The sequence below is a fragment of the Lepisosteus oculatus genome, chromosome 3, assembly GCF_040954835.1.
Source record: "Lepisosteus oculatus isolate fLepOcu1 chromosome 3, fLepOcu1.hap2, whole genome shotgun sequence".
Classification (NCBI taxonomy): Eukaryota; Metazoa; Chordata; class Actinopteri; order Semionotiformes; family Lepisosteidae; genus Lepisosteus; species Lepisosteus oculatus.
In genome coordinates, this window is record NC_090698.1 from 20,808,058 (window position 1) to 20,830,308 (window position 22,251).

Sequence of the window (22,251 nt, forward strand, 5' to 3'; positions counted from 1 at the left end):
AGAGGATCACGGGGAAGGAGGTCAATTTTTTTTATTATTGAGACGCTCAGGAACCACGAGGTATAATTAATACTGGGGGCGGTTCTTGCAATACTGGTAAAATGTGTAAGGTAAAAATTGATCATTATTTACGATATATTTTTAAAAGTTGTCACTGAAGATGTTAAAGATAATAGATTTCGCTGCACGTCGTTTCTATAGCACAACTGTATAATCTTACCTAAATTGTGTGCTTTGAATTAACTACACTTAACATTAGGAAAGAGTCTTTATTATCTATAAGGGGCAATTTGTTTACAGCGGCTGACAATAAAGGAAAACTCTCAAACGATACACATGTATATTAAATAATTTGTTTTTAGATTGGGAAATCTGTATCGTCTGGAATGAAATGTGTTTTCTCAAAACTCGAAACTCATAGACAGACGTGGGATATGGTCGCAATTAATTTTGACAATACCGCCCAATTTGTTCTTATTTCCCAGATTTCGATTCTCAGACCAGCAAATTAGGGTATAACCATGCCATTAATCAGAAATGCTAGGTAAAATAAATACGTTTTAATAAAAACAAATATGAATACTTCATCCTACCACACCAACAGAAAATAAGGATCTAGTGATTTACAAGTCGTCAGGACTGGTTTGCAAATACCTGCATCATCTGTTTCTTTTTAATCACGTGTAGTTTTCAGTGGTCTCTTGTAAAAAATCAAAACCATTAGTTTGATTAATAAGAATTTTTACTTACAGTTATTTATTTGCTTTTTGTTGAATGTCTGTGCCACCTGAAGATATCTATACTAAGTTGCCATTTGGGTGTAGAATGACCGAGAACGTGTTCCCTATTCCGTTTATAACATGAACTTGGTATTTCTTACATTTAATAAAGTATTGAACTGCAGATGAAAAAAACAATCGTATAACAGCTTCAAAGTATTAATTAGAAAGCTTTCTAGGAAACAGCAGGAAGAGATAGGTGAGTTTTTTTCTACATATAGTAATTAATTGGAATGAAACATACATATTACAGTATTAACACAGCATTCTGTGAATTGACAACTACATAATTAATTTCAAGATAAAAAGAGAGAACAGTCAAAGTTTTGCCCTTTTCCATGTACTGAATAGTTTTCCTTTAACACAACTGAATAAATAAAAAACAGACATTAAATGCAGCGACGTTATATTGGTGTCCACCTGGTGGTACTGTGTGCGTGTGATTTGTTATAGCGAAAATCAGCCCATGGTGATTGATCATTTTAAGTAAGTTTTTCCCATGTATTGCTTTACTAAGTTTAACAAATTCCCATTGCTTTATTTTCATTCAGTTTCTAGAAGCATTTGGAATGACAGTAGAAAAACCAGATGGTTATAAATGTTCCTGCAGCAACCATACTCCAAAGCCATAATGGGACTTCAAATCCTCAGTACTCAATTTAATAAGTATACATTGCCTCAGGTGTTACAATTGTGCTGCATAACAGTTCCCGAGGCTTTTGGAGCAGCACAATGTTATCTCTAATTAGATTTGAAAATACTTTACCTAGAGATTTTAAAACCTTAAACGTATATGAGAGTAATGGTGTACATATAATATATATCTTTCATTTGAACCCTTGCACTAATATAGTAGAATAATTTGATTGAAAGCCCAATGTGCAGTATAGTGCTTATGGTATACTATAAGCTTTACATACAGTGCTTTATATCCCAAAGAGCACTTTTTCACTTCTCTGCTGAAAAGTTTTTGTCATATCTGGTGAATCTTACACACACCTACACTGATATGCTGAAGAAAGTGACCCTTTTGAGTCTTGAGTGGAGAAGACTGTGAGGGGATCTGATTCAAGTATTCCAAATCTTCAAAGTCAGCTGAACAGACCTCTTCAGAGTCAACAGTGAAGAAACACAAGCCACAGAATACAAGCACATTCACAATTGAGAACGGCGCTCTTCTTTACGCCCCAAAAAACCCAAAGTGGGCACCCAAATATCCACTTTACTCCCAAATTGTGGGAGTATGGAGCACGCTGCCCAGCCATATTGTCAATACCCTGGTTTTCTTCTAGAAATGGCTGGTTGAGTTCTGTGGTTCTATTACATATTATTATCTAATCAGTTAGATATCAACTACCAGAATGGGCTAGATGGGCTGAATTTTCTTCTCTCGTTTGTAGCTGATCTTATATTATGAATTGCCTTTCAGCTTTTGAATTGAGAAGAGTCATTTAATTTAACATTGTTTAGAAGATAAAACAATAATTTTTTTTTCAGCTAAAATACAATGGAGATATATTGTTTACCATAATGCAAGGCTTATTTCATAAATAATAATGGGCTTTGGTTGAAACAGTCATTTGAGCTGCATCATAAGTATTCAGTATGTATTTCTTTGTTGACATCTGCCACTTATGTAGATGCATAAAAGAAACTCTTCATTCTAATTATGCATGTATGTTGTTGGAATAACAAAGTGTATGGAGTTCGGATTTTCAATGTTTGACTGACGCAACTGACCATGAGACACCTGGGTGACTTTGAATGTCATTAAAGCACTAAATCACTTTATGAGCAAGAAATTTGATTAATCACCGGTGATAAAGTGATTTAATGTTTTAAATGACAAGCCTGGTAAGAGTCAACAATGAAAGGAGTCAGTATGCCACACTTATCAAGAGAACAATACCTTTTGTGCCAATGATATGTTGGAGGCAAGACTAAGATGGATAAATGGATTTGCAAGTAGTGGGACCATGTCACAATGTCACAATTACTGGCCTGTGATTTGCAAAGCAAATCATGACAAATGACAAATGTTAATCTACAATAAATTAACTTAAGTGTTCAATACAATGTCACTCAAAAAAGATTCCTGCTAACAACTCTGTGAATCTGTTACAGTTACCAGCAATTTTCTTTGATGCTTACTGCATTAATATTTTGTTCATTCTCCTACCCAATTTGTGTTCAGACCTATATGTCCTGAACCTGATATATACAGTGCCTTGCGAAAGTATTCGGCCCCCTTGAACTTTTCAACCTTTTGCCACATTTCAGGCTTCAAACATAAAGATATAAATTTTTTTATTTTATGTGAAGAATCACCAACAAGTGGGACACAATTGTGAAGTGGAACGAAATCTATTGGATTTTTGAAACTTTTTTAACTAATAAAAAAATGAAAAGTGGGGCGTGCAAAATTATTCGGCCCCTTTACTTTCAGTGCAGCAAACTCACTCCAGACGTTCAGCGAGGATCTCTGAATGATCCAATGTTGTCCTAAATGACTGATGGTGATAAATAGAATCCACCTGTGTGTAATCAAGTCTCTGTATAAATGCACCTGCTCTGTGATAGTCTCAAGGTTCTGTTGAAAGCGCAGAGAGCATCATGAAGACCAAGGAACACACCAGGCAGGTCCGTAATACTGTTGTGGAGAAGTTTAAAGCCGGATTTGGATACAAAAAGATTTCCCAAGCTTCAAACATCCCAAGGAGCACTGTGCAAGCGATCATCTTGAAATGGAAGGAGTATCAGACCACTGCAAATCTACCAAGACCTGGCCGTCCCTCTAAACTTTCAACTCAGACAAGGAGAAGACTGATCAGAGATGCAGCCAAGAGGCCCATGATCACTCTGGATGAACTGCAGAGAACTACAGCTGAGGTGGGAGAGTCTGTCCATAGGACAACAATCAGTCTTACACTGCACAAATCTGGCCTTTATGGAAGAGTGGCAAGAAGAAAGCCATTTCTCAAAGATATCCATAAAAAGTCTCGTCTAAAGTTTGCCACAAGCCACCTGGGAGACACCCCAAACATGTGGAAGAAGGTGCTCTGGTCAGATGAAACCAAAATCGAACTTTTTGGCCACAATGCAAAACGATATGTTTGGCGTAAAAGCAACACAGCTCATCACCCTCAACACACCATCCCCACTGTCAAACATGGTGGTGGCAGCATCATGGTTTGGGCCTGCTTTTCTTCAGCAGGGACAGGGAAGATGGTTAAAATTGAGGGGAAGATGGATGCAGCCAAATACAGGACCATTCTGGATGAAAACCTGTTGGAGTCTGCAAAAGACCTGAAACTGGGACGGAGATTTATCTTCCAACAAGACAATGATCCCAAACATACAGCAAAATCTACAAGGGAATGGTTCACAAATAAACGTATCCAGGTGTTTGAATGGCCAAGTCAAAGTCCAGACCTGAATCCAATCGAGAATCTGTGGAAAGAGCTGAAAACTGCTGTTCACAAACGCTCTCCATCCAACCTCACTGAGCTCGAGCTGTTTTGCAAGGAAGAATGGGCAAGAATTTCAGTCTCTCGATGTGCAAAACTGATAGAGACATACCCCAAGCGACTTGCAGCTGTAATCGCAGCAAAAGGTGGCTCTACAAAGTATTAACGCAAGGGGGCCGAATAATTTTGCACGCCCCACTTTTCATTTTTTTTATTAGTTAAAAAAGTTTCAGAAATCCAATAGATTTCGTTCCACTTCACAATTGTGTCCCACTTGTTGGTGATTCTTCACATAAAATAAAAAAATTATATCTTTATGTTTGAAGCCTGAAATGTGGCAAAAGGTTGAAAAGTTCAAGGGGGCCGAATACTTTCGCAAGGCACTGTACATATAATCAAGTGTATGAACATTAACACAGCAAAGTCTCTTGTCCTTCCTCTGTTGACATTCTATCAACAGAGTAGTGAATCTTTTCATAAATAATCGTTTTGATCATTTCTGGCAAAAATAAAAAGATAAATACATTTCTAATATTTCTGCTCTCAGGTCACTGGAGTATTGGGAGTTACAAAGGACAAATACTTTTTTTTATTAAAACAGTGCACCTAAGCATGTGGTTGGAACAGCAACACACTAAAAATCACAATTGGATAATGTGTCCTTTTCCTAATGTGATCTCTTATTGTCTCTTTCAGGCTTTGACAAGGAAATGTCAGAAGCGATTACCTTTATCTTTCCTACAGTTAAACAGAATGTAATAAAGCAGATGTCTTTTTCTGGATCTCAGACAATGAGTTGTGAAGGTAAGGGGCATATTTAAACAGTAACGATCACTGTGTTATTCACCTGAAGCTTTTGCCCAGCAAGTACCGAGATGGAAGTTCACTGAGTGCACAGCTCATATGAAAGTGCTTCTGTTATCGCCAGTGATGCAGTGATTTCTCAAGTGTGTGAATTGTTGACTTTGATTTGCAGTTAGGCGATGGATATTCTTGGCTATCCGTTGCAACTGTGCTGAAAGCCTTTAAATGACAATTTCCCCTGTAAGAACTGTACCAAATACATCGCAGTGATTTCACTTTTACTGATTGCTTGCTGCAGGCTTCCAGAGAACATGTCTTTTTGCGTGAGTTTCCTGAAATGGCAGAAAAGATGTGTACACAAAAATTTAAAGGAGGTAAGATACTAAAACTTCTGGTTGTCCTTTTTGAGTACTTCTAAGGACAGTGGTAAATAAAGAGCCTGTTCTTTATACCTCATTCAGTCTCATTTTATTTTTTGTAATAATGCAATTTCTACCTTCTAATCTGATTGCAGGTCAATGTCTTGTGATTTTAAAATGCTCATGTTAAATGTTGAATGTTTAACTTTTTTGGTGCAAGCATTTGTTCTGATTTTGCTTTGTGTTAATGCAGTAATTAATGTAATATGAATAGTTTTTAAGTAGTAATTGAATTTAACAACTATTTACATACTTTTATGTTGAGTATTGCCTTCCAGTAATAGCTTGTGTTAAATATTTTTTACAATAATGAAGCATTGTGGTGATATGATGGGAATATGATAGCCATTGTAATCCTAAAGGACTGGAGTGTTTTGTTATAAGTAGTTCTCAGTTACCTTATCAACATTCTTATTGAAGTGCACAATTTATATTTTGTCTGTATTTCCCACTAGAGGTGACCACTGTTTGTTGCTTTATAAATTCTTCAAAAGTAATGCCTTTACATGTAATGTGTGTGTGTGAGGTGGCGGCCTGAGGTTGTGCCACTACCCCACTGTGACCAGGATTCCCTTAGTGTCCCAAGGAGCAGAGTTGAAATAATAAACCTTGCAACTTATAGGTGATGCTCTGCTCACTCAGCCTTACAACGTCTTGTATGTAACTGCAGAGCTAATTGCATTTGAAAAACTGAAAAACTTGAGGAGCAGGTGTGTTTGAATGATTCTGGCTCTTCCAGATGCGTAGACAATAAAAATAATTGCTTAACAGGATAATGAGTAAAGATAACTATACCCAAGTAAGAAAATAATTAGCGCAATCAAGTAAGGCTGAGGCCTTTTGTTTCATGTAAAGATTTAGGTTAAGGAGGAATTTTGTCTGGCCACAGCTTTCAGGCTATCTTCCAATACAATTCAATGGTTCTGCATACAGGTATGACAGAGATTGAGTTTCTGCATAAACTAATGTAATGTGTCAGTTTAGTTTTTATGTTTCTGCTATGAATAGCAGATACACCTGTTGCAACAACTTCTTGGTTTTTTTTACCATTTCAAAATACTAGTTGAGAGACGTCTTCTGCTCTTTCTTGGACTCAACTCTTCCCAAAAGCAACATTTTAGGAAAGATAAACTATACTATATAATTAATCTTGAATAAACTTAGGCTTAATTTGTAAGCCCGTAGTATTTTAAGTGTATAAAGTATATTTAGTGCAATCAACAGTGTGAATACATATATTAGTAATGGAGTACCTTGGGCAGACAATATTAAAATGAATCGTATCTCAAACCCAGAGAAACATAGCAAAACTGACTTTAAAAGTGTAGCTAGGAAACAACTGCTAGGAAACATTCGTTGCTCTGATGTAGGTGATAGCTTTTGTGTTTAACTAACAAATTAATAATACCTGTTTTACTTTTGTTAATGTATTTTCCAGTGCACATTATCATATTTTCCAATACCTTTCATTGCTAGGAGTGTTAGTCCCGTGTTAAAAAATCAGTATGTTTTCTGCTTTTCTTGTATAAGCTCCTGGTACTTTAGCTGTATAACATGTAAAACCTTTGTGGTGCGTGCGTTTTCTAACAATGTGCTTACTATAAACCAACTGATTGCTTTAACATGCCAGAAATTTTGGAAAGATTACAAAGACCACCTGTATATTTGGTTACTAGTCGTTAATTGATCTGAGGGAATCCAGCCATTTCTTGATCTCTCACATTGCTGGGTAGTGTATTCAGGACACCAGCAACCTTTTGTGTAAAGATGTGTGTCTTATTCTCATTTTTAAATGCACTTCCACATACTTGATATACTTGTGTTCACTGGTTCATGTCTCTCTGATGATTCTCTAGTCTGCAGGATTGTCCTTTGTGGAATTTGAACGCTTGAATCAGATTACCTCCTAATTGCTTTTGTTTAATTAGTTCAATTCTTTCAGCCTGTCAGTGTAGGACATTCGAACGTGCTAGTTAAGCAAGTTTACCTTTTCTTAAACCATGTTGGCTATCTCCTAGGATTCTTAATTCCATCTAGATTATTCTCTGATTTCATTGCCATAAACTTGCATGTAATAGAATTAAGACTGTAATGTTATTACTTTTTATTATTCAGATTTAGTTTTGTCACTTTTATGGGCTCTACATTAGAAATTTTCCAGTCAATTGGTACTGGTAAGTAATTTGGCTTCTGGGAAAATTGGCACTAGTCTGAGTGTGTGTATTTCTGTGTGTGTCCTGCAGTGGACTGCTGTGTTATTCAGCATGTGCCCCGCCTTGTGCCTGTAGCTTGCCAAGATAGGCTTCAGTTCTCACCTGATTTTAAATTGGATGGAGCTGTTAGAAAATGGATGAATGGATGAGTATCACTCCTGTCTCAAGCGACTGTTGAAAGAGTTTTGTTAACAGGCTATGAACAGCATCTCTTGTTGCCTTAAGTGCAATTGCTAGAATATCATCAGGCCCTGGATATATGATTATTTTAAGCACTTCTAGTGTATATAACACACCTCGTCCTGTTAATATTATTTAATATTACACATTTTTCTTAAGATTCTGAGACCCTTTGATTCATCTAGATTCATCTAGGTTAAGTTACTATGCAGGAATACCCTCACATAATGCTATAACTCCCCCTCTTCCATCTTCAGAACAGTGTTATTGTATTCTTCACCATCAGTCTCCATCAGCTATTGTAATAACATTAAAACTAATTTAATAACTGTGCCAAATTGACAACTGGACTACGAGCGTTGTGTGGTTTTGGCATTGTGCTTAAACAAATAAGGGGCATTTATATTATATTATTAATAAAAAACAGAAGCCAGTCCTTGTGCCTCCTTGTCACAGAACAGAAATTATACTGAGAGGCTTTAAGAATGCAACAATTAAGTATAGGAACCAAAATAATATATTGCATTTTGAATGTCTCTCAGTACATAAACAGAATCAGCTTTGGTAGAATTTTGTCTAGACTCCAATTCATCCATTGTCTGCAGTTATCTGCTCCAGGAAACACAAAAATTTAGCAACTCTACTTTTGAAAAACAAACAACATAATGCATTTTATTTCTCTTTTCTGAAAAAAAAAAGCATTTCTCCACATATTTCCAAGCATTGTGGTGCTTTATAAACCTTGTTAACAATGTTGTTTTTCATATTTTTTTAGTTATGATAAGCTTGACAAAAATACATTTAAATATCACAAAGAATATTATTTCCACAAAGATTTGTTCACGTCTTGTCAGGCATTCTAGAAGGACTCTCTCAAAATTAAACAAATATCTACAGTGAATCATTTCATTGTTTATTTTAGGCAACAAGTAAAGTAAGATACTGCATGCAGTATACTGTATGCAGTTAATAAAAAAGCACATTTTCTGCAATCTGCATTGATACAGAATCTGGTAAGAGCATGAATGTCTGATGTTAAGATTTAGTGCAGCTGTTGTTAAAATAGACATGTACATAGAAAAAAATTTTTTTTTACTTGCTAGATTACAAAATTAAAAAAAATATATAACTAACCTAAGCTATAGCGATGGACATGATGTGTTTACTTATAGAGTGGAAGGAAGCCAGCTCTTACAGATACCCTAGTAACACATTTTCCAAATAATCCACCACCCTTTCTCAGGAGATAACACGCACATGTTTGCAATCTGACATTCACGCGGAATGATATGTACACAAGCATGCAGTGTCATAATTGGGTGTATTTCCATGATGGTTCTCTATGAAAAGCAAAAGGCATTTGCTTGGTATGGGCTGTCAATCTGTTTATCCAGCCCTCACTCCCTGCCTGTTGCTATGCTGTCCTTGAAACTATGGTTACGGTAAAGGTGCCTTTAGGGAATGATCCTTCTGTCTTGACATTTCCTCATTCAAGCATGATATAGAATCATGGAAAATCGACCATGTATTTTTAGAATGGATATCCTGTACTGTAAGAAGATTCCAGAAGGAGTTTTTAGATTCCAGTTAAGGCCGTTGTATGGATTGTCAGTAATATAGTGATAGCAAACCCTCACATCATTTTCAGCCTAGTAAGTAATGATGCACATGTATACAAGAATAACATTCTATTTAATTATTTAATTACAGACTTATTCTCATATTCAAATCATACTCATTCATACCCTTTCTCACCTGTCCCATGGGCTATATGGTAATATGTATTACCAAAAGGAAATTTAAAATGTTTTTTTTAATTGAGGTTAATAAACCTTAACAAAAGCCAGACAAATAAATCATGCACAATTATGTTTTCTGTTCCATCTCTGATATTGCTGGCTGGAAACAAAGCTGGGAGAGATCTCATCTCTTCTGGATGCCTTTTTCCATTTTCACCTTGGTTGTAATCAGTATTATTTCTCCACATATTACCATGTTTTAATCAGTTATGACCAGGCTTATCTGAGCTAAGTGGTTTGATAAAGGAAAGGGTAGTGATCAAACAAGACCTTCAGATTCATTCCTCTCAATTCAGGGAAAATACATACTTTCATAGGAAGGTCATTTGCTGTTCATGGTTGAAAAAGCCTGTTCTTTCAAATAATAAGAATGAGAGTAGTAATGATGATGATGCTGTGGATATTTTTTATTTTTAAGTTTATTGTGTTTAAGTAAAATGGAAATAGGTAAATCAATCCAAAGATTGCTAAATACTGAATGAAGCTATATCAATAAACACGCACTATCAGAGAATTGTGCATGCCTTATTCCAAGCTAACAAACAATTTTGCACAAAGCAATTATCCATGTAATTTTATTCATTTGAAGATATCCTTTTACTGTATTAAAAATCTCCTCTGCTGTGCCTGAATGAGAATACTTAGTAGCTTTAACACCATTGTCCTCAAAGTAAATTTGCTGTTCATCCTCTGTGTGGGTGGTTTGGTTTTTGTGGTTTGTGTTTATGGGCTTTCCTAATAGATAAATGTTGTCCTATGTCACCTCTTCCACTAACAGCTGGAGAACCCCAAAGAGTACATTAACAAACAAAAATGAAAAATTGAAAGCACCAACATTTTAAATAATAATAAAAGTCACTAAATAAAGAACGCAACAAAATCTGGTTTGATGTTGCATTTAACAAAAAGAGTTTAATGACATCTCTGGAATGTTAAGTGAGAATTGTTGGATACATTTACTCACCTAACCTCATGTGAAGCAAAGAGGTGAGATTACTGGCTTGATCACAAAATGTAAAAGGTCTGTGAAAATAAAGCGAAAACTAAAAGAAATATGAGAGGGACAAGCCACGAGGGAGACGTTCAGTTGTTTCCTTTTACATAATTTGCATCCCATGCGGTAAGAGGAAGTACAGCTTTGTCACAGTGAGATGGACCACTTTTCTCTCCATCACTGCTTCTCTAAGTTTAGGTGATTTTTTCCATCATTGCCCTGTACTGCCCCATTGTCTGTCTTCAAGTACATTAACAGTTCGAAAAAAAGGAGCATCCCTGTATTTACTTGTCCTGGGGATTATTTTGCTATGTTTCATCTGATGTTTGCATTTTGAAATTTGGTAAGTCCAGAGGATATCTGGTCATCGACTAGAGATTGTGTATTACTTGGTCCAGCAGGTTCAGAGGAGTGGCTGTTGATGTTAGAATTGCAATATACATTAGATCTTACATCACCCAGTTCCTGTTAATGGTCTTCTGTCCACTTCTGAAAAACAACAATTAGTGTTGCTATTGTATAAATGAATTATAATATTTGTGTAGTTTATAGAATAAATATTGACAAAGGTCACATCTGGCTTCTTCAAAAAAAGGGGGATGGGATCCGTGTATCAGTTGGCCAAATGGTCATCTCTGCTTATTGTGTAAACCTTCTTACAAGCTCATGTTCTTTTTCACTTCCTGAACCATGGTTTAGGATGTGTTTTGAGATTTTCTGGCTGTGTGGATTGGGAAATTGCACTGTGAGGATTTCGAAGCTATTAGCAATAATGGTGGAATGGCCAAGCGACTCATTGTATACTTCTTTCTAAACCTGTATTGGCAAAGAGTGAAATGTCTGTCCCCTTCTTACACAGGGCAGTGATGCTTGAGGTTCTTAAACTGCATATTTTAACTCGCATACAGTACATCTTAGCTATTTCCTTGATCTTAAGCAAACAAGTATGAAGAAAACCTTGCTTTGTGCTCATTTCACCACTAGATGTCATCCCATTCTTTGATACATTAAAATTAGACCTAGTTGGTTTTCTGTCAGAAGAGGAAGTAGATGATACATCATTCAAAATATATTTTGGGGGAAAAATGATGCATTGTTAAAATTATGAAAAATTAAAGTTATTTCCCTTTGTGAGAGTCAGGAAATATTGAATTTGATTCTCTTAAATAAACAAATATGTGATAATTCTTTAGTATGTTTATTATAATCTTCAATAATTCAGATGCTGAAATTCATTCATCACTGGCATTTGAATGCTTTGATATCTTTGGTCTCAGCTTTCAAGTTTCAGTGTTGTATGCTTGAAATCTGAAATGCTTTAGCTTGTCATCTCCATGAAAAGAAATGTCTTCAGCAATGTCTTTCTTTTTACCTCCTGTAACTGGAAACAGACCTGGCTTTGATGTCTTTTTGAAATCTGAAAATAGATGTCTTTATTTCATAAGGTACATAGTGAAGACTATGAAAATGTTTAATATTTGGGTATAGGCCTGCTATCTTTTCATACTAGTGCATTTTAAGTTTGTGCCTTTGAAACAGATAGGTATTTTATTTTTTTAAATGAAGAATGCTATGTGATTCATAATTGTTATCTAAAATGTCTTCATGTGAGACTTGCTATATACATAATAGCAATTTATCATCATCATCATTATTATTATTCCTTTAGAAACCCTCAAGTTAAGTGTTTTTATATCAATTATCAGATTTTGTCATAATTACTTAACATACATGACATGGAATGCCTGACTATTAATGTGATTCTCAGATTTCTAAGAAGTTTGTCAAAGGCCTATACCACCTCAAGCTACATTGCAGACGTTGCATCAGTCCTGTTTGCCTTGCCTGTAATTAATTAACATGAACAATCTGTCTAGACTTGCATGTCCTTGCCTGGCACAAGTCCTTGTCTGTATGTTTTCTATGTAGGCGTGCAACTACAGTATCTATCCATCTACTGTACATGGTTGTGTGTTTCTTTTAATGGTCTGTTTCTAAATGAATTATTATTGATCTCTCAATACACACATCAAATCTGAGCTTAAATGTCTGGGGAACGTTGGCCCTTGATAGAAGAGAAATGGTTTGATAACTGTGTTTTTAGGGGAAACGAGACCCTATTTCAATGACTTCTTGTCTGTGCAGGCCCTGGGTAAGGCAGCTCTGTCCTTCACTGGATGTTGCAGGCTCTATTGTAGTGCAAGTCACGTTGCACTGAATGAGCAAGATTGCAGGAATATTGTACTCTTTGTTCAGCGATTGGCTGAAAATGAATGCCCTCCACACCTACATACATCCAATCTCCACTGCTTCCTGCAGCTCTAATTATCCATCCTTGGAGAGAGTTTGACAGATACAAGTAGTCACGACTATGCAGATTAACTCTCAGGGCCCTGTAGTGCATTTTTATGTGAAAATAAACAACCCCCCCCACCCCGATCTTTTAATGACCATGCTATTTTTTTTGTTTTCTTATTATATAACAAGCTCCAAACAAGATTTCTGAGACATGGTTTCTTTATCATTCACAAACAAAATTATATTGTTTCTGTTTCTCTTTCAAAGTTGTGGTTTTAACAAAGGCGCACTAATTCTAAATAACATGAATATTCTTATATTTTCTGTAGATATTTGCCAAGCTAGCTGTGTTCTTGCTGCTTGAAAAAAGAAGGTCCAAATGAAAATGGGCTAGATTCTTTCATGGCAGCCTTTTCTGTTTGTGTTATGATTTCTGAGACAGATTTATCCATTCAACATAATGGTAAAACAGAATGTAAATCAGTCTGTACAGCAAATTGTGTTCCCTATAGAACACACTGACTGGTTTTATCAGTTTTTTCTTTTGTATTTAATACATCAATAGAGTCACAGACAATAGCAATACGCATTGCCTTTTGCTATGTTGTTCTCACAGTCTTAGCTTCCAAATAGATACTTCAGGGAAAAAAACAAACATTTATCCATTTTCTAACAGTTTATCCAATGGGGTGGGGGGGGGCGTACAGCGTGGACAGGATGCTAGTCCATCGCAGGAACTCATTGATACAAAACACAGACTCACACTTAGGACCAATTCTCCCAGAAGCCAGTTAACCTACCAGTATGGCTTTTGGCTGTGCGAGGAAACTGGAGCACCTGGAGGAAACCCCACAAACATGGGGAGAACATATAAACTTCATGCAGATACTGTGGCACCCCAGGTCCAGAATTTAACCAAGGGCCCCAATGGCAACTATACACTGCTCCACCGTGCCACCCTTGGAAAAAACATTTTTTACAGAATTATAATTATATAGAATTATATACATTATACTGCTGTGTGTGTGGAAAACAAGGTCATGGGACTAAGAAGTAACTACAAATGTTTTATATTTTTCTCTGCTTTACCAGAGAAATGCTACAGATCAATCCCTAATTTACCATTTCTATCAAACGTTTTAAAGCATGTGTTTGCACATCAACTACGGACATGTGTGATAGCTAATGACTTGTTTGAGCCATTTCAGTCTGGCTTCCACTCAAATCATAGCACTGAGACTGCTCTTGTCAGGGTTTTGAATGATTTACTTACTGCCCCTGACTTGGGGTCTATAAGTATCCTTTTGCTCCTCTATCTTAGCACTGCTTTTGATACAGTAAATCGTTCAGTTTTGCTTAGTCACTTGCAGGCATTCTTGTTTTTCAGTGGTTCTGTCTTCAATTGGTTTTGCTCCTGTCTGACTGGCAGGCAGCATTTTGTCTCCATTGGCGCTCATACATCCCCCATGGCCCCGGTCAATCATGGTGTGCCTCAGGGTACAGTCTTGGGTCCTTTACTTTTTATTATTTATTTGCTACCTCTGTCCAAATTATACTCAAACATGGTCTTCAGTTTCACTTCTTCCCCCTCTGGTCTCCCTCCTCCATCACTTATCTCTTGTTTGTGTGACATCAAACTCTGCTTGACATCAAATTCCCTGAATCTAAATAGTGACAAAATAGAAATTTTACTGGTGGGCAGCAAATATTAGTTGGATAAACTTAAGGGTTCCACTGTAAAGATGGAAGGCTTACCCATTTACACGTCAGCCATAGTCAGCCCGGGTGTCACACTTGATCCTCTCCTGGCTTTTGAGCCACATGTGAAACATTTGATTAAGACAACGTTCTTTCACCTTAGAAATATTGCCCGCATTAGGTCATTTCAGCATGTCCGATGCTGAGTTCCTGTTCCATGCATTTATAACATCAGGATTTGATTTCTCCAACTTTTTGCTGTGTTGGCTCCTAAGTTTCTTCTCAGCAAGTTGTAATATGTTCAAAACCCTGGCAGCATATCACTCCTACACTTACTGTAAGTCTCTACATTGGTTGCCTGTAAAGTCACATATTCAATACAAGATCTTGTTGCTGACTTTCAATGCTCTAAACAATCTGGCTCCATCATACATCTCTGAACTCCTCCATGTTTACACTCCCCCCCCCACCCTCATAGGCTCAGTTCAGTTGAGGCCAGTCCTCTACTCACTGTCCCCAAGACTAAATCACAGACTTTTGACAACAGTGACACAATGTCTGTAACTCTCTTCAAATCTAAACTTAAAACTTAACTTTTTTCCCAAGGTCCATATTTGATTGCCTATAGTCAATTTGTAAAAGCCTGCTTTTTTTATCATTTACTCTTATTGTACCTTTCTTGTCTTTTTCTTTACTCTTCATGTACAGTGTCCTTGGATTTGGAAAGGTGCTTTATAAATAAAAGTTATTATTATTAAATGTTTTTAAAAAATGTAACAATTTATTTGAAGCTCACACTGACATTGCTGTAAGTGTGCAGGTACCCATAAGGGGCCACTGTTTGCCGCTCAGCCAAAGCAACCCTGGCTCCCAATGGTCCACTGCCACTTGGAGAATCTCAGTCACAGTCAGCTAGTAACAACCAGTAATTCCTATAATAAAATTGTTTTGAACAGCCTCAGCTTCCAACAATATCCTATTAGCCATTATTTATTGCACAGACACATTTTTAAATGTCATATTTTATTCAAAGCTCTAGACTGAAGACTTCTAAGGGAGTGATTTGCTTCAAGGAATGTCAGCAAAAAATAAAGAGAAAAATGAAATATATTGATTGCATATGTATTCAGACCCCTGAACTCTATATTTAGTGGAAACACCTTTGCAGAAATTATAGTCACATGTTTTTTTTATATGTTTCAACCAACTTTCCACATTGGCTTGGTGCACTTTTTGTCCATTTTTCTTGGTGGATTTGCTCAAGATCTCTCAAGGTGCTTGGGGATCAGTTATAAACAACAGTTTTCAAGTCTTTTTACAGATTTTCAGTAGAATCCAACTAAGCCCAATACTTTGACTGGGCCACTCAAGGACATTCACTTTTCTTAAACCATTTTTTTCTACAACCACTCTAGTGTAGCATTAGCCTTGTGCTTTTCGCTGAAAGGTGACTGTATTCCCCAGTCTTAAATGTTTATCAGACTGAAACAAGCTTTCTTCATTCATTATTCCTTCAATCCTAAAAAAGTTTCTTGTCCTTGCTGAAGCATCCCCATAGCATGATTCTCCCTACGATGCTTGACTAACGATGATGTTGAACGTGTAGGTTTTTTGCCTGATCTAATGTTTTGCAGTGCAGCAAAAAGTTTTGCTCATCAGAATCTAACAGTCAGTCACTGCCTAAAGAGATCAAATACTGAAAACATCTTGGAAGGAGAGCCAGTATTGTGTCTCTTTGGAAGGCTGAATATTTAGAATGGTAAAATAATTAAATACTATTCTTAGTTATATGTAGTGTTCAGTGTTTTTATACTAAATCAAGGAGACATTAAAATGTTATTTTCTTCTATTTTTACCATTTTTCTTCCTACATAAAGGTAATTTGATTATAATATCAGCTTTATGTTGTAACTTAGAAAGTAAGATAGTACTTGCTCTTATTTTCTTTCCAATTCTATCAAACTGAGAATCACCTTACCATGATTTTGTGTTTGCTTCCCCCAATACAAAAGTGTATGTCTGTTGTATTGCACATTGACACCCTGGTAAGACTACACAAAGTTCACATGACTGCTTAATCACACAAGAATTTTACATGACTCACAAAATTTTAGTCCCACAAGTGTCCAACACCATGTCAGAGAGTGCAGACAAAGTCAGTGTTGGATCTCTCTGTGTTCTATCACTGGGACAGGCAAACTTGGCCTCTAGCTCTGAATGGCAATGTACTGTAGGGCTTCAGATCAAACAGGACTTTAATCACTCAGGAGACAGTGTTTCACTTCTTTGACTCTGCTGTTAAAGTTGATTTGAATAATAAAGGATTAATTAGAATAAAAACCTGCCAAAAATTGATTAGAATTACCAAGGGCGCCTAGCTGTGACCTTGGAAATGCCCTTTCAATTAAGTAATTTTAGTTTTAATCAGCTGTCCGTGCTATTGAGCATATTAAAAACTACACTATAACAGGACGGATAACATACATGCAACATAATAACAACATAATATGGTGCCCTCAAAAGTATTAAGACAGAAAAGTTAAAACTGTTGTCTGCTTTAAAGTCAAGCAATTTATTTTTTAGACTTTGAAAATCCTGTGTTGTATATGTTCATTCCATGCGTACATTTGATCATATTAGGTCATAAACTTACAAAAACATTGCCTTGTGATTTCAAGTGACCATAAGTATTTGGACACATTCACATTAAGTAAATATGATAGTGTAAAAGGGAGTCTAACGTGATCAGATCTACAGTAAGTAATTACTATTTACTTTGCTTTCACTTTACAAAATTCTATTTTCCCTTTACAGACATCAAATCTAAAAATATCATTTTTTACATAGACACTGTATGTACAGCCTTAGGTTAGTTTAATAAAAACACTTAGCTACTTCATTTTAAAAATAGCATCTTTTATTCCAGATTTACCTTTATCCTTTTCTTTTCCTATATGGAGTCAGACAAATCAGCTGTACGCTTGTAAGAGTTAAATATGTCATTAGAGGCTTCAGACCCTTTGAATATCAATAACTGGCACCAATCTTCTGTAATTTTCAGTGTGCCCATTGACATGCTGATCACTTAGAGAGCGAAACAAAGAGGCTGTATGTTCGTATTACCAATTTTCATGTGAATGACTCAGTACAGTAACAAAAAAACCTGCAAGAGAAAAAGATGTTCCACCATCGGTTTGCTTAACATTGTCTTAAAGAAGGCTTTCCAAATGCATTGTTAGAAAAACAATAACCACACCACACCAATGAGGAGGCAAATCACCCTAAAAACGCTATTTGAAAGCCTTTTCAGAACAAAACAGCAGCACCTGTAAGGGGAATGGATTCTTCCACTATTCCGCAAGCCTTCCCTGAATGACTCATCCAGCTCCTTTCTTATTGGATAAGACCATTTTGCTCCCAAGGGATCGTCTTGCATAGCTTGCAAGGCCCTCCTTCATTCACAGAAACATTGGTATGCGAGCCAGCCATTTCATTCACATAAAAATATTATTTTCATTCACATTTCGACATCTTCTCTGCTGCTTGCTGTGGAGCTATACACATGTATCTAGATTTTATTTTGGTTTTGTTAACAGAACAAACCTGGTGTGTTTTTTTGTTTTGTTTTTTTTTATGTTTTTTGCTGGCAAGCAGGCTTTTGACAAGGTAGAGCGAAAGACTGCAGTGTGCGAGCTGTAGCAGGATTAGGGAATGGTTATGAATGACTGTCGATCACCAGAGACCATTTCCTCTAGAAATCTGCATTAATCGTTAGTTCTATAAATAGACTGTGTGCTGTCTTATGAAATTATAATTGTTTCTCTTCTATTTTAAGCATGAAATGTCAGTTGTGTAGTTTGCCTCTGCAGCCGGATTGCTGCTTTGAGGTGTGTGTTTCTCTATTCAGCAGGGTAAATTGATACTGGTTGAAACAAAAGCTTGAGAATTATATGCAGCATTGATTCATACTGGCATTAGAATTGTTAACTGTTTTGTGTTGTGTTTTTCTAAATATTTTAGTGAGTGTGAAGTCTGCGAAATTGAAGAAAGAGAAATTGGGTTTTTCTCTAAGCTGTCTTTGAATGGAATTCTATACACAGATATGCAATTTGTAATGCAGACTATATGTTTGAAATATGAAATAACTGAAATAACCAAGACATGGAAACTCCGTCTTTAAAATGAAAATTTCTCCCTTGTGAATGGTCATTTTACTAATTTTCTTATTTAATGAAAAATTAGAAAGATAGCATTGGTTTTAAAGTAATACAAAATTAATGACTTTTGAAAATTGAACAACAATGTTTTTATGGCATCATATTAACAATAAAGTCAATATACATTTTTAAAATCTATTTTCCTTGGTGAGGAATTCCAGAATTTTAAAGCTGTTGACCTTGCATTCTCTCTTGAACATTATAACATTAAACGTATAATTAATTATATAAAAAGATTACTTTTTAAAATGACATAGATATGAATTTGAGTTTGTGTTTTTAAGTAAAAGGTATAGTTTATGTATTATTGGATACATAACAGTTTGGATTATTGTATATAATTTTCCTCTTATCTTTATCTTTTCATTTAATCCTTAAGGGCAGATCGTCTTTCTTTTTAAATAAAATCAACTGTATCTGAGCTCCATGCTGCAGTAAAAAAAAAGATTTAATTAGCAATTGGATCTATAAGAGAAGAAAGCATAGTGTATAAGAAAGCAGATAGAATAATTTGATGAATATTAATTTGCTGCTGATTAGGGCTTTTTAACTTTCTGCTAAATAATAAAAAAACGTTTTCTGCAGTTAGGGAAAAATATCAGTCTGGGAAATTTGAGAATTGATTGGTTCTAGTGTGCTGTAAGTGGGTGGATTTTTTTTTGCTACAGGAAGTGATTTGCAGTGTTCAGTGAGCCTTTTGTTGAGAAGGGTCTTCTCAGTTCTGTGAGTCATGCTTTTGCTGTGAGCGGGTTGGCAGCCATGAGAGAACTAGGGATCTCTACCATATAGCAGTGTTACTTTCCTCTCTGGAGCTCACTGGTAGGAACAAGCATCTGGGCTGGGTTTGGAATCTTCCGCTGCCTTTTTTCATGGATTGTCTGTATTTTTTGTTTAGTTTTATTGCCATTCTTTTATTTTTTAACTGACCTGAAGCTCTGGCTCTCTACAAAAAGAGGAAAAAAAAATGACCTCCCACTGCCTGCTGCTGCTATGAGGCATTTGTTATGTTAAAGGAGGCGATAATTAGGTTGGCATCACATCTGCCAGTACGTATGCAGGCAACAAGATAGAAGGGCATGCTTCACCGTACCAAATACAACCGTTTCAGGAATGAGTCCGTGACATCCGTCGACGAGCTTCTCCAGAACCTGTCCATGAACAGCAAGGTCTCAGCTGCCCCGGCGACCTCCGCTGAGCCCTCGTACCCGACGCCGGCCGAGGTCCTCCGCGCTGACCCCGAGGATGGAGCCACCACCCTCTGTACCCTTATCCACAAAGTGTCCAACCTGAAGTTTGCCAACACAGGCAGCCTCCTGGGCATCAAGAGCCTCCCCTCCGCGGTGAAAGACCTCGCCGTCTCCAAACTGCAGGGCGGCAGCTCCACCACTCCCAGCACATCGGCGGCAGCCTCCGACAACTCATGTAACTCTGCCTTTGGCACTCTGTGTTCTCAACAGGACGTGGGCAAAATGAGTACGGGGAAAAAGAGCAGGTTGGAGGAAATGCACCTGGGAGGGGACGATTGGAATCAGAGCGGCACTGTTGTCAATAAACCCTCCAGAGGATGGTTGCACTCGAGCGAGAAGATCTCCGGACCAGGTGTGACGTACATTGTAAAGGTTGGTCTGTCTCTGTTTTCATTCCGTCTTTTCTCTCAATGAACGAGTTGATCATTAAAAAGAAAAGGACGGTCGGTCTACCTGTTGTTTTCCTTTGATAAAATTAAAAAGAACACAGTAAAAGGCAGGTGAATGTGTGTAAGGGGAGGGGGGGTTAAATAATTCATGGAGCTGAGAAGGTCATCAGTCTGAAATTGGAAAAGCTAGACAGCAAGAGAGGGATAGAAAAACATTTAACCCTGTGAGGGCCAAGCACCATTTATTTTTAATTACTTACATTTAATTATTTACATTCTGCTCCAAGTTTGTCATTCACATTTTTGAACACCATTTTCTCTCTGCATTCTCACATATGGCACACAATGTGGCAACAGCTTTTGTTTTCACAAACTAGTGGTCTCCTTTCCTCACAACAGGCACACAAGGAAATGTGCATTAGATGTGTGATGCACTGCATCTTCCTCGTCAATATTTTGTGAGAATTAATGAAAAACCTACCCTTACGAGTGTAGGTGGTGACTACCCTTGCAGCATAGATCGAGCAGTCGTCTGCTGTAAAAAAAGCTCTTGTTGTTTTACATATATGCGCACATTTCTCTCTATGTTTTGATTCATTTAACCTTAAGAAATAACAGGCTCAGAAAGAAACAGAAGTACAAGGTGCTGTGTATGCTTTTCAGGATCTCTTTTTCAAATACATTCAGCAATAAGTATATCATTACATTGCGTACACACATGTATTTGCCATTATGTTAATGTTTATTCATATATTTTAGCAAAATCTGATACTGAAAAAGTAGTTTTATAGTTTGCATCTTCTATAGCTGAAAAATGTTCACCATTAAACAAATATCAATTATTTTAGTTACATCAGAAGGATATCAATTTGCAGGTCCATTTGTGTTGTGGTTAAAGAAGTAGCTTTCTTTCTTTAATGTCTGTGTGATATGGATATAATCATATGCCTATTGTTTTTTTTTTCTGGATTCTTTTTTCACTGTAGTGGCATTTTGTGTATGGTACACGACAGTAAAACAATATATTAAAATAAATAACAGAACTAAGTCAGCTTTTTTCTCAGCTTTGTGAAAATCTATTATCCGTAACAGAAATCACACCAGTAGCTGTTGTTTTTTTCCCTGTTATTTTAACCTTTGCAAATCCATTAGAAGAATACTCAACATTTGAACTGACCAGAGCGCCCCAAAATAAAAAGTTTAGATAAATGTACAAATTTCCCATCAGGTGAATGTTATTTGGATGGATTTTGATCCATGTAACATAAGATTAGATTGATACCCGGCTTCTCAGTCTCCCTCAACATGACCTTTTAACAATAACCTTTACTTCTACAAAAGAAGCCCTTATATAAAGAGAGATATTGCGAAGGGTGCAGTTCCCACACCATTAACAATTAGCTGCTGGAGTACTGTGCATTTGAAGTACTCAGTCAATACCTTGAAAATGTACATACTGCAGAAAAGCCTCTCTGAGGTACCTAGTGGCAATGTATTGAGTTTAAAGTGTAATTTTGCTTGCAGCATTTTTAATTAGTGCCATGTGCTTGGCCATATTCTTCATGCACCATTAGTTAGAAAAGACAATAATATTAATTGACATTCTTTTCTGACTTTCATTTTGAACATAGACCAAATGAGATGGTAGATGTTTGTGTTCATTTGCATTTGTGTCGTAACGCAGTGCATGTGCATCGTTTGCTAACTTCTGTTGTATTTCACTTGATCATTCACAAAGCATGTCCTT

At 36.5% G+C, this 22,251-nt stretch overlaps 1 protein-coding gene across 7 annotated transcripts in view; it reads left to right on the forward strand.

The window, feature by feature from the left end:
- The first annotated feature begins 44 nt into the window (after positions 1–44).
- Positions 45–22,251, forward strand: part of shc3 (SHC (Src homology 2 domain containing) transforming protein 3) — a 51,370-nt gene continuing 29,163 nt past the window's right edge. The window contains exons 1-4 of one of the 7 annotated variants that reach the window (XM_015339943.2): positions 45–110; positions 4,943–5,050; positions 5,349–5,424; positions 20,326–20,487. In XM_015339943.2, coding sequence (XP_015195429.1) covers positions 5,362–5,424; positions 20,326–20,487 — 225 coding nt within the window. In that variant the 5' untranslated portion in view covers positions 45–110; positions 4,943–5,050; positions 5,349–5,361. Of the gene's footprint in view, positions 111–4,942; positions 5,051–5,348; positions 5,425–17,263; positions 18,318–19,159; positions 20,488–22,251 lie in introns of those variants that run through there. The other 6 variants (XM_015339928.2, XM_015339949.2, XM_015339924.2 and 3 more) reach the window with 6 other exon arrangements.